This window comes from Melitaea cinxia, chromosome 24 (genome assembly GCF_905220565.1).
Source record: "Melitaea cinxia chromosome 24, ilMelCinx1.1, whole genome shotgun sequence".
NCBI classification, from domain to species: domain Eukaryota; kingdom Metazoa; phylum Arthropoda; class Insecta; order Lepidoptera; family Nymphalidae; genus Melitaea; species Melitaea cinxia.
The window spans coordinates 7,306,933-7,321,099 of NC_059417.1; the positions used below are offsets into that span (position 1 = coordinate 7,306,933).

Here is a 14,167-nt window from a genome sequence, read left to right on the forward strand (position 1 = left end):
TTTTAATAAACACTTTAAATTTATGTTGAGACGATTGCAAAATTGTTAGTTGAGATTTTATTATACATGCGAATATAATAATACCATAAACCCATAAAAGAGACGTTTGCGCAGTCGAAAACTTGGAGTTACTACAATTTTGTTATTCCTTCTCGTGTTTACACTGCGAATATTACTTTTTATATCAAAACAATCGATATTTTTGTTATTATACATAATATTGTTATAAATATATTGTGACGCAACTGTTAATATATATATATAAAAAACATTACGCAGGGAGACTCGAGTTCTAAGATCATATATGCCACGAATAGCCCTTTTTTGCAAAATAAATAGTCTCAATATCTGTAGCTTTACCCCACAGTAACAGGTCGAAAGATATAATTTGGTATGATAATTTAATGTGGATTTTTACTTAGGCAGTGTAGGCTTTGCTTTGCAAATGTACAGACTTAAAAAATTTGCAAGTTTTTTGATAACGGGTTAGCTCTATTATCTGAGCTACCAGACGTATCGCTGGCGGTCACAGATTTGATCCCTGCTTTACCTCATATAAGTAGGTCATAATTTTTTCTGTCGTGGTCTGGCTATTTTTATTTATGTTATGTATTTGTGTATATTTACGTCTCTATTATGTTTGCTATTACATGTACAGATTATGTACTATATTAAATAGTAGAATATAATAGAAATATTACGTAAACAAAGGCTCTCATTCAACGAGCCTATACAATTAAATAATATTTAATCCTGTGTCAGAGGTCCGGAAACACGTAACACACAAACAAAAAGAACCGATAACTCTCTAGCTCGACAAATGTTTGTCATGAGTGGGAATCAAACCCGTGACCACGGTGCTAATACCTCGTCAAAGTCAAATAAAATCAATAATGTGTATGCACGGCGGCCCTGACTTTGAAACCGTATATTATTAGTTTTCTACCCAAAGCCTGTATTCAAAACTAGCGAAGCCATAGATAAATAGTAATAAAAATAGATAGCTAGAATTTTTTTTCTTACTCGCTGACCTGGCGAACTTAGTACAGCCTTATTTTTTTTTTAATTTTTATGGTTGTATAATTTATAATTAATTATATCCACATAAGTGATTTGGTTAAAAATAAATACATTACATTAATGTAATTGGTTCGTTTTTAAGTATACCTCGATGTAATAACACTAACTGGGCCTTGTATTGCTTTATATTGCACTAGCGACCCGCCTCGGCTTCGCAAGCGTAATATGTAATGTTTGGCGATAGCAAAAAACGGCGCGGAGGCGGTCGTATCAAGTGAGCCATCATTGGTAAATCGCTTGCTTGAATTTCTTTAAATCAAATCACATTTATTTTGGATTTATAAATCGACTAGAAAGTTTATTGGGTCCTCATTGGGTTGCCCAATTGGGGCCCCCTTAGTGTCACGAAAAGCCTGGCCCTTATTGGTCCAATCTCAACAAGATCTCGTTTAGGGAACCCAACTTTTGCCTTACTAAATGACTCAACTAAACAGAATAAGTAATAACAACAAAGCATGGAATGAGTGAATATGATTGCCTTTCATTTACCGTATAACGGGAATTTAGAGAGGCGATATAATCAGTGATAAAAAAACTCCTCATATTTATGAAAGTGTCTACTTCTAAGTATTTTTCTTACATTTCATTACATCTTGTTGGTTTAACGAGAGTAGAAATACATAAATGTTAAGTACCTACATATAAAAAAAATCTTCTACGCATATGTACTAACACGTGCATACTGACTGACTCTCTGATTTTTAAGAAAAACTGCCGATGCCGATGAACATGTTCGTCCCCGACTCGTCGTCACTGATGGCATCGTCTCGTCATTGACGTCGGTGCCGATGATACGGCGAAACATACGCGCAAGGTCTGTCCAGCGTGGAACGAGCAGCGCGCTGTTCTGACGGCGGTCATAGGGCCGGATCTCTCATCGCTGGCTTTGATCAAAGCCATGGGGGACGGTGAGAAAAATTGGAAATCAGTTTCCTCGTTCTGCAGTTCCATAATGCTTAAGGAAGCAGCAAAACGAGAGCGAGAACAAAACCCACACTCGCATCCCGATTCGTCGTGGAAGGCGCGGCCGGCGACAAAAAAAAAATGGGACGATAAGATAAAATGATAAAATATAAGCAATTATTATACTATATACATGTTGGCCCGGCGAAGTAAATATATGCTTGTGTGTTCTCAAATGTGCATTTGTCTTCTATGTTGATCATAATCTTTTTATAGCGCACACACTTCAGTATTGACGAGCTGCACTCATTGCATTATCTGACAAGACGCAAAAGAATACAGGAAAACGAAAACATTGATGGTAAACACAAAGCGAGCACATTTTCGTTACAGACGGGACTTTCCGCTGACCAGGGTTATCCCCTCTCACTTTCTTCTACGTAAATTACAATGAATTAAGTTAATAATTTAATATACCTAAATTATATGTAAAAATAGATTGCTATCCTACAAAATATAACATATATTTATTTTTCTTTTCGATAAAAATAATTTAATCCTAGCTTAAAGATATGTATGGGTGTTACAAGATATCGCGATATTCTATTGATGTTCAGATTTAAACCATGCGTGTCTCTGTATTTTAAGCCGTTCAATAGTTTTTGATCGGTTTATCCATAAATAACCAACACAAAGGGGCGTATTTGTAAAGGGCACCTGTCGCATCTCAGCTATTGTGGGCAGACTGTAAGGAGATAACTAAAAGAATTTATGTACAATATTATACGACTGGTGTCCAACTGTTTATATTAGAAAGGGACTCTTCTTAATTCTGATGGAATGTTCTAGAAGCGAGTTTAAATCCGGCCTGGTAAATGTTCATTTGAATACCAACGTTTTTTGAAATTCGTGCCGTTCTCAGCTCTGAATTGTTATACAATGGTTTGTAATACAGTGGTTTTTATTTCAACGTTTAATGATTATGGTATGTAATGGTAATGCTGTGTGGTGTCGGCCGAAAAGAATAGCACCACCTCCTTTCTTCCCGTGGGAGTAGTAAAAGGTGACCGAGGGATAAACCTGGCTCAAAATCATCAAGGTCCTGGAGAAGGAAAACTTCATTTGAAACCCGGAATGGAAACTCCGTCAAGCATTCGTGGCGTAGCTCTAAAATGCGAAAGACTCCTGCAGCCGAACTGGCTCTACACATATCGACTCGTCGTTCCTGTGGGCCTAGCCAGTGAGATCGAGAGGTTGGCGCAGAGCTTAGTAACTCTGCGTTTTCCTGAAGAGTGTCCTAAGCGACACAGTGTCTGTCTGACACTGTCTAAATCATCTCCAATAGACGGATAAGGCCAATGATGAATGATGATGGTATAATGGTATCATAGAATTCTTCATATGCGGTTATGAGATGCTTTGAACTGATAGTTGCTTTAAATCACTTCTATCAAACTCATAGTCATAGATGTGCCATAAACGTATAGACCGTGGACTAGATGGCCCACAAAACCTAATCTAAAAGGAGACAAACTATTGACGATCTTACAATAAACTCCATACATATATACGAGTACATAAAATTTCAAATAAACGTAATTTAATAATTGTGTTTGCTGGTTAACGAAGAAAAACCGACTTCAATTATATCGACTAGTAATACAACGTAGGTAGGCGAAAAAATAGTCAAGTAAATACGCATTATCAAAGATTACTCCAAAAGTTTTGATCGTTCTTAATGAAATTTAAATGTGACCACATGATAAATATTGGCATCATCAAAATCGGTACACCCAGTAAAAAGTTATGCGGATTTTCGAGAGTTTCCCTCGATTTCTCTGGGATCCCATCATCAGATCCTGGTTTCCTTATCATGGTACCAAACTAGGGATATCTCCTTTCCAACAAAAAAGGATTATCAAAATCGGTTCATAAAAGACGGAGTTATCCGCGAACATACATTAAAAAATATATATATACGGTCGAATTGAGTAACCTCCTCCTTTTTTTGAGGTCGGTTAAAAATAAAGTATAAAGCTCTGGGTTCTTTTGCAAGTTATTTGATATTTTTTTTCTGAAACCCTATTAACTGGCTATTTTTAAAATTAAAAAAAAAAATAACGTCAAATGGGTATTCATTCAACAACAAAATTGTCACCCTAATGGTTTCTTGATAGATATTTAAGAAAATTTATACTATATATAGCAATCCACTTATTCACACTCCTATATAGTTTATCGTTTACCATTGTTATATATAAATTATTCAGCTTCAGCCTGTAATATCCCACTGCTGGCCATGGGCCTCTTTCCTTATGTAGGAGAAGGATCAGAGCTTAATCCACTACGCTGCTCCTATGCGGGTTGGCGGATATATTTCCTACTACGAGTAACGATTTATTTATTTATTTATTAATACTTTATTACACAATACATTAAAGAATTGTACAAAAGGCGGGCTTAATGCTAGAAGCATTCTCTACCTGCCAACCTTACGACGTACAAGAGCAGACGTTTGTAGGTGTGCAAAATTGAGTATTAGTAAAATTCACATTTTTTTTATGTCACTAGGTCGGCAAACAAGCGTACGGCTCACCTGATGGTAAGCGATTACCGTAGCTTATAGACGCCTACAACACCAGAAGCATCGCAAGCGCGCTGCCGACCCAATCCCCCTCCCCCCCAGGAGCTCTGGTCACCTTACTCACCAACAGGAACACAATACTGCTTGAAAACCATATTATTTTGCTGTGATCTTCTGTAAGGTCGAGGTACTACCCCAGTCGGGGTGCTCCATATTTTGAGCAGGAAATTCCTGCTGTGCCCTACCTCAGTTATACATTAAGAAGAAAAAAAAGAGAGAAATAATATGGTAACTCTAGTGGCAATAGTTATATTATATACACGAGCAATAATTTAAAATTAAATAAATAAAATAAATAAATTAGGTGTGTATTATGGGTATGAGTTTTCGGAATTAAATCGATTAATAAATAATCCATTATTGTCTTTGGATTTTATCATCTGACCGTTTTCGCTTTAGAACCATCTCATATTTTTTTGAACTACATTGTACACTTTTTCCTTATTTAATTAAATAAATTGAAATTTAAAATTTCTATGGGTAAAAGAATTTCATAAGTAAAAGATATATTTTTCTATATATATCTTTTACTTATATATTTAACTTTGTTGAGGTATCAAGATACATTCTGCTCAAAATCTGGAGCAGCCCATCTGAGGAAGTTTTTTTTTTTATATCACTAGGTCGGCAAACAAGTGTACGGCTCGCCTGATGGTAAGAGATTACCGTAGCTTATAGACGCCTGCAACACCAGAAGCATCGCAAGCGCGTTGCCGACCCAATTCCCATTCCCCCCCAGGAGCTCTGGTCACCTTACTCACCAACAGGAAAACAATACTGCTTGAAAACAGTATTATTTAGCTGTGATCTTCTGTAAGGTCGAGGTACTACCCCAGTCGGGCTGATCCAGATCTTGAGCAGCAAAGAACCTTGTACTATTTTGTTACTCGTTTGTACCTACCTTACAAAATATCATAACTAAATAAAACTGCTAATAACTAACTAAATAAACAGTAAAATAATATTGCTCTCTCAACTATTGTTGTGGTATGGTGACCGGAGCTCCTGGGGAGGGTCAGGAGTAGGGTAGGGAGTGGGCCAGACGCTTTTGAAAAAAAATTGAATCATTCATTTTAATTGTAAAATTAGTCGATATATTTCTTTACTAAAGAATATATTGTAAAAAAAATTAGCTTAGGCCACGGAAAATTTTTACTACACATAATACTTAAAAATAACATTTATAAAACCAACAAAAAATGTGTTAAATAGGGACCAGATTTAACAGTCAAATCGCTTTAATTGTTTAAATAGATTTTTCGTTTTCAGACGTTTAAGCAACAAAATTGGACAAATTTTTAAATAGATTGATATTTTTAGGGTTCCGTGCCCAAAGGGTAAAAACAGGTCCCTATTACTAAGACTTCGTTGTGTGTCCGTCTATCATCGAGTTTCAAATCACAACGATTCTAAAGAAGTTTCACTTCGAAAATCGTATGGATATCTTAATAGTCAATTATTCATCAATCTTATTTTAAAAGCGAAACACCGCCGATCGCATATCCACCAGATGATTGCTTTAAAAATAAAAATGTTTTTCTAAACATATATGACCCGTCCATTCTTTGAATATCAAAGAACCCTTTAATATGGAGATGCGCAGTACAATACCAGAAACGTATATAAAGGTAAGACGCTCTTTATATTCCTCAATTTCATTTGAAATTTCTGCTAGATAACTTGAAACTGTTTTCAATTGTAAACATCAAGCTAGCAATTGAAATGCATTACTCTAAGTGTAGGTGAGTGTTTTTAAAAAGTTTTTATAGTTTTGTTATTAGGCTACGTTAAAAAAATAATTAAAATTGGATTAACATAATATATCATCTTACCATCTGACTTAAGATTTAATTTTTTTAGTGATCATCGTTATTTTTTTAAATAATATTAAGGAGACCAAGCCTAAATTTTATTTCTCGTATGCCTCCAGCAAGCCATACCAAAAATACTTACAGAAATATTCCCGTGGCCAATATACACCGAGGTATTAAAATATTACAGATGTAACAGTGTATAATATTTTGATGTTAAATATTTTAAAGTCCATCTAATTGATTATGCATTAAAATATGGGATAGCACATCTATGTATATACGATGTTAGCTGAATTTGCCGTTTCAGTGTCTCGCAACCGTGTCAAAGTATCATTTATAATTTTATAAATTTGAATAAGAAGGACTTATCGTTATTTCGATTATTTTTATTGCTTGTGTTTAGCACATTATTGTAAGCCTCGGTTACATTTAATAAATTCTAGACCTAAGTCGTAAAGTTTTGAGGATTGGGAAAGGTTTAGAAAAGAAAAAGACATTTCAAAGCTTATTATACTTTAGATACTGAGTGAGTGACATCACCCCAGCTTGATAATTGGTCCATAATAATACTATAATAGATTTCCTTTATAGTTTGTAACTGTGAATCCGAAGAACTATTATACCGATTTTTAAAATCTGCAATCAGAAAACTACTCTATTCATTATTATTCCTATTTAGCGTCAGTAAGCTGTAATAGATAATTTTGAATTAGGTATATTTGCACTATATGCAGTGAAGTAAAAACTAATAGTTATATCATTGTGAGTTAAAACGCGGGAGAACTTAAGAAATTTCTGGTACTCTTACACTCAATATAAAATGTGTGCGGTTCATGGCAGTAGAGTCCTATCATAGTAAGTCTGTAAGCTGTGCCTCTTCGCCCGCGTATTATATCTTATGTAAAAAAAAAACGAAAGATTTTTGCGTTTTGAAGGTATTGATCAACTATTGATGGTATGAGGAGAAATATTATTAGGTAAATATAAATGTGAGCAGTTAAAATAGTAAGATGAATAAATATTCATAATGTCATTAAAAACGTTTGTGTTGTAGTCCAAACAAGATAGAAATAAATAGATAAAGTTGCTACCGTTTTTAATACTTGATCATGAAAGTGAGAAGACTAAATGTCAGCATTTCCGCAGACGTGCTGTGCCACCCAAAATAGTGGCCATAGAAACTTGAAATTATGTTAAGTTATCATTATATTATTCCGGAGAAATTTTTAATCATAAAAACAAAGCAGACCATCATGATTATCAGTATATTTTTTGTACAGAAGTGTGACGGTGGTGACGGTGTGCGCCCTGGTGGCGCTAGTGTCAGCTCAAGTGACATTCAGTCGCGACTGGTCGGGCGGGAAAAGATCGCCGCCTGCAGTGTTCGATTGTGGCCAGTTCGCGCGTCTTTGTCGCCATTTTCTTGTAAGTTTTAATTTGTAGCATCTTTTGTAAATGATTAGATAAAATATTTGAAAAGACTGCCTTGGTTTAACTAATTTATAGCAGGTATAATAACATACGTCTGTATGAGACGATAAGGCGTTTAAATAAAATAATAAATTTTATCCACTTCATTAATCTAGACTGAAACTAATTTTAGACTAGTCTGAAGACTGAATTCTATGTCGAATAGCTAAAACTGGAGACAGAAGGGTTGCTTTACAAAATAGCAATCGAAATTCAAGAGCGAAATGCCAAAATCTTTACATTAACATTGTTGTATTAATAGTTTGTAAATTAAAGTCACCAGTCTTTAACATAACTTTATTTAAATTAATTTGTGAACCTGACTACTTATGTACTTAATGACAGCTAATTCTATTTTTTGGTTCTGACGTGTTTAGTAACAGTGTTACCACATCTCCTTTCTTTTATTTAAACTAAAGATTAACAATACTACAAAATAAGATAAATTTTCATAATAGACACAAAATACAACTGATTAAAACATAACATAAATTTTCACAATATACATAAAATTAAATTTTCATAATAGACACAAAATACAACTGATTAAAACATAACATAAATTTTCACAATGTACATAAAATTAAATTTTCATAATAGACACAAAATACAACTGATTAAAACATAACATAAATTTTCACAATATACATAAAATTATACCAATTAAATTATAATGTTTATTCTTCCACCAATCTTCTCGGTTTAATGATCTGTCTTCCATATCTAGACATAGGTTGAGCTGAGTTATGGGTTTCAGAGGTGACCTCAGGATTCCCCTGCGGAAGTTGAGGTGATTGAGCTGGAACAGTATTCGATGGTTGAGCTGGAACAGTATTCGATTTACTACTTTCAATAATGTTATTTTCCAAAGCAGAATCATTATTTATATCTCTATTGATAGTGAAAGGATTTCTTGATTCGCGTAGATGGACTGAGTTCCTAATTAATGCTTGACCATCCTCAGTTCTTATTATGTAGGATCTTGGTGTTTTATTTGATTTAATAATCTGGGCTGGCTCCCATCTCCTCCCTCTTCTATGGACTATACTTTCACCATCATGGAAAACTCTTCTCCTCTTTGATGTTTTATCAAAGTGTAGCTTAGACTTTTGCTGTTTAATTTCTCTATCCTCCTTCACTCTAACAACATTTGGCAGAAGGTTCTCTTCGACAGTTGGGAGGACAGTTCTTAGCGTTCTGCTCATCAGCACTTGTGCTGGGCTTACTGACAATCCTGTGATTGGGCAGTTTCTATACTCAATCAATCCCAAATGGAAATCCTGTCCAGACTTGCAGCATTTTATCATGATGCTTTTGCAGATACCAACTGCTTTCTCCACCATTCCATTCGATTGTGGATAGTGTGGGCTGGTGTTAGTCAATTTTATTTCCCAATCTTGACAAAATCTCCTGAACTCAAAGGATGAGAAAGGCATATTATCAGCCACAATTTCATCCGGTATGCCATGTGTGGCAAATATCGGTTTAACAGCCTTGATTGTTTCTGATGATGTTTTATGTGGCATCTTCACAACATCAAACCAGGCTGATAAATAATCCACAATTATTAAGTAGGAATAGTCTCCTAATTGGAAGAAATCCATACCAACCCGTTGATAAGGTCTTGATGGTACCGGGTAAGGCAATAAAGGTTCCTTTGTATTTTTATTCCTATACGTTTCACATATTTTGCATTTCAATACATATTCTTCAATATCCGAATTCATTTGCGGCCAGTAAAATATTTGTCTTGCTCTTTTTTGAGTTTTGCTGACTCCTAAATGCGGGCTATGAAGTTTCTCCAACATTTCTTTTCTCAAGGAAATAGGCACCAACAGCTTTCTGCCCACAAATACTAAATTTCCATTCACAGATATTTCGTCTTTAAATTTGTAATATATCCTTACTTCTTCAGGTACATCTTTACTATTGGCGGGCCAACCCTTCATATAATACTGAACTAGACGTTGCAATGTTTTATCTTTGGCTGTTTCTTCTTCAAGAATCTTTTTTCTTCTGGGTGTCACCTGTAACTGATGATTATTAGTTGCTACTTCATGCACTATCTCGCTAATCCAACCTTCTTCAGAATTGATGTTCTCATTTTCACAACCTCTTGACAACAAATCAGCAATATATAATTCCTTCCCAGGCACATACCTTAAATCTAAGTCATATTTAATTAATTTAAGAATCATCCGCTGCAACCTGGGTGATGGTATATCTCCAACATTCTTTTTAATTAGAGACACAAGAGGTTTGTGGTCTGTTCTGACTAAAGTTTTACGGCCATAGATGTACAAGTGAAACTTAGACGTTGCAAACAGAAGACTTAATAATTCCTTTTCAATTTGTGCAAAATTCTTTTCTGTTGGTGACAACGACCTTGACGCATAGGAAATAGGTTGTCCCTCCTGCATTAAACAGCATCCTATTGCATCCTTAGATGCATCACATTCAATAGTAATTTCTTTAGATGCATCAAAATGAGTTAACACTGGAATTTTTGTAATTAATTCTTTTAAATTTTTTAGAAGCGTTGAATGAGCTTCTGTCCAAATATATTCCACATTACATCTCAAAAGGGCACGCAAATTTGAAGTTAAGTCAGCAAAATTTGGAATAAAATTTCTTATGTAATTAAGCATGCCCAAAATTCTCTGTAATTCCTTCTTATTACTAGGGTTTTCTAAACTTTTAATAGCTTCTATTCTCTGTGGATCAATTTTCATCCCATTCTTATCAAAGTCAAACCCCAAAAATGTGACTTTATTAGTTTTATATTGAAATTTACTAGGATTAAATTTTAAATTACTTGACCTAGCCCTTTCTAATACTTTATTTAGCACTTCATCGTGTTCTTTTTCTGTCTCAGTTGCAATTAAAATGTCATCAAAATATATTATAAGTCCAGGAATGTCTGCAAATATGGAAGCATTTACTCTTTGGAACTCCTCTGGGGCATTGGATACACCGAACGGGAGTCTGAGGAACTTATAGCACCCGAAAGGTGTTGAAAATGCGCACAAGTTAGATGATTCTTTATCCAGTTTAATATTGTAAAATCCCTCCTTAAGATCAAGTAAAGAAAAATAACATTTACCTGCTAATTGAGAAGTTACTTCTTGCAAGGTAGGTATTAACGCAGGTGTTTTAATGATGGCTTTGTTCAGATCAGTTGGGTCCAAACATACTCGGAGACCTCCATCTAATTTTTCGATGACTACAAGATTGCTGAGCCATGTCACCGGACCATCCATTTTTTCAATAATTTTTTCTCTTTCCAAAAGATCCAACTTTTCTTTCAATCTGTCCTTAATAGCTAAAGGTACTCTTCTAGGTGGTCTGATGACTGGTGTTACAGATTTATCCACTTTAATGTGACACTCATAATTTTTTATTAGGCCAGTTCCATGAAATATGTCTTCATTTCTCTTTAAAATTTCCGTTTTCTTTTGATTATCAACTGTAAGATCATTTATTCTTTTAACTAAGTTTAATTTAACACAACCATCCAACCCCAGCAAGGGTTTAATTTTATTATTGTTTGCATCATCCACTACAACAAAACTAAGTTGGCAATTCCTCACATTATTGGTACTACATCTTAATTTAACAACTCCTGAAGATTTTAACTGATTGCCTCCAAATACCTCCAGCATTATTTGTCTATTATTACATACATTTTCAGTACTTACTCCCAATCTGGACAGACAGCTTAGTGGCATTACATTTATCTCAGCTCCCGTATCAAGCTTGAACTCCAATTCCTTGTTATTAATATTTAATTTTTGTGACCATTGCAAGATATTAATTTTACAAATTTTTGTTGAGCTCTCCACTAATTCACAGGAGTCAATAAGGGAATCCACATAATCCTGTTCACTTTCATTCGTATTTTGCTGTACTAGACTTATATTTTTCTTGTTTTTAAAACATGCAACTGCAAAATGATTTGGCTTATTGCATAAATTACAATACTTCCCATATGCTGGACAATTATTGGCTCTATGTTTATTACCACACTTCCGACACTCATAGTATACCGCTTCATTATTGATGTTCACACCACTGTGATTCCCGTATTTATGCCTAGAATTATTTATAGGTTTCTTGCCTTCTTCATTAGCTGTGATATAATTAGATTTATTATTACCTCTTTTTAATCCATGTACTTCTACAGATTTCTCCTGTATTAATCTCACTTGCTCCTTTGAAGTTTCAGATGCTTTTACACAATCAACGACTTTAGCTAAATCTAGTTCACTTTCTCTTAATATTCTTTCCTGTAGCCCTTGATCTGTTAAGTGTAACACAATTTGATCCCTAATTAAAGATTCTAACTGATCACCGAATTCACAGCTTGCTCCAATAGTACGAAGTACTGTCACATAATTGTCAATAGTCTGACCATCAATTCTCAATGTTTTAAAGAATTTATGCCGCTCAAACAACACATTCTTTTTTTCTTTACAGTAATTTTCAAATTTAGCAATAACAGCGTCATATGTTGGTCCAGTAGGTAGTCCAAGCGTATTAAAAATAGCCAAACCTTCATCTCCAATCAAATTGAGTAAAATTGCTATTTTAACTTTATCTTCTTTTTTATCTTTTTCCGTTGCTACAAGATAGTATTCCAATTTCTGCTTCCAATTTTTCCAATTTTCTGCAATACTACCCGAAAACGATAACTCAGAGGGTGGTTTAAACTCCATCATACAACGTGCTCGTAGCGTATTATTTTCAAATTATATTATACTTTTACTTTTACACTTATTCACGTGTTTACTTTGTTAAATAGCTATAATTTCACCTGACACCATGTTGTATTAATAGTTTGTAAATTAAAGTCACCAGTCTTTAACATAACTTTATTTAAATTAATTTGTGAACCTGACTACTTATGTACTTAATGACAGCTAATTCTATTTTTTGGTTCTGACGTGTTTAGTAACAGTGTTACCACAAACATGATCTGAGAGCCAGTTACAAATTTGTTCAATTATTTCCTTCCAATCGAAACCACCCACGGAGTCGCAGCTGACGGTCGCGAATATTCATAATATAAATCCCTAATGCATTTTACGAAGTTCTTCTTCTTCTTCTATAGGGATAATGGCTTTCAATGGTGCCAAATGAGCACAGATGATTTCGCCAATGTCAATTTTACGAAGTTTCGATAGGGAGGGAATTGGTCATGAAAATCTGTCACTGGCTCCCTGACCATTAGATGTAATAAATTTTGTATTTCACAAATTTATTATTTTTATTTAAATTTTTCTAAAAAGGGCCCTACGTACACGTAGCAACTTATCATTGATGTAAACGTTAATGGTAATAACTTTAGCGATAATAACCGTTAGACAGTAACTATTCACTTTCTGACGTCACGCAGACAGCTCAGCTCAATGTTTAACATTTTTGCCACCTTTATTTTGCTCCGACCTTTTCAGTAAACTAGCTTTCATAACTTCATTGTTAAAAATAATATTGGTTAATAATCATTTATTTATTTTAGCACGAGCTGAAACAAGAAATGTCAGATGATAAGCTATTGAAACACCGACGTCTAGACCCAGAAGAGATTGCAGTAACATATGAAGACGATAAATAAACCAGAAACCCTTTAATGAAAACAAAAACAAAAAGATAGTAGCAATTTCTATTATAAATCATCTTGTCACTTGTAAATTGGATCAACATTTTATTTGGAAAGTATTTTGTCCCTTAACGTAACTTATTTGAACATGAAAAAAATTATTATAAATTGAAAAACTGTAATAGGTACATTGATTTGAAATAAAATTAATTTTGTAGCTATACGAGATAGGTATTATATTTATAGGTGCTTCATGCTGTAGTCAACAACATTAATAAAATCGTAAAATGTAAGTAACCTACCTGTTGTTTTATTTAGATACTAGCTGACCCCGCAAACGTTTCTTTGCCATATATGTTATTAACCCGCTTAATCCCCCCCCCTTATAACTTAGGGGTATGAAAAATAGATATTGGCCGATTCTCAGACCTACCCGATATGCCCACGAAATTTTATTAAAATCGGTCGAGCCATTTCGGAGGAGTTCAATGTTTAACACCATGACACGAGAATTTTATATATTAGTTTTTACCAAACATTTTGTCGTGGATTGACATAGTACCTATAGAAGGCAAAAATATGTAAAAAATTAGAACAATATGTCGGGACATACCTATACGAGTTATTAAACTGACGTCCTTTCATTTAACTGCGATA

The 14,167-nt window shown here is 34.3% G+C and overlaps 1 protein-coding gene across 1 annotated transcript; it reads left to right on the forward strand.

The window, feature by feature from the left end:
- Nucleotides 1-1,978: 1,978 nt before the first annotated feature.
- On the forward strand, nt 1,979-13,807 carry LOC123665355. The gene is made up of 4 exons (XM_045599668.1): nt 1,979-2,101; nt 2,260-2,344; nt 7,706-7,866; nt 13,430-13,807. Exons 1-4 carry the CDS (start codon nt 1,979-1,981, stop codon nt 13,523-13,525), a joined length of 465 nt encoding a protein of 154 aa, XP_045455624.1. The 3' UTR covers nt 13,526-13,807.
- Nucleotides 13,808-14,167: the final 360 nt, after the last annotated feature.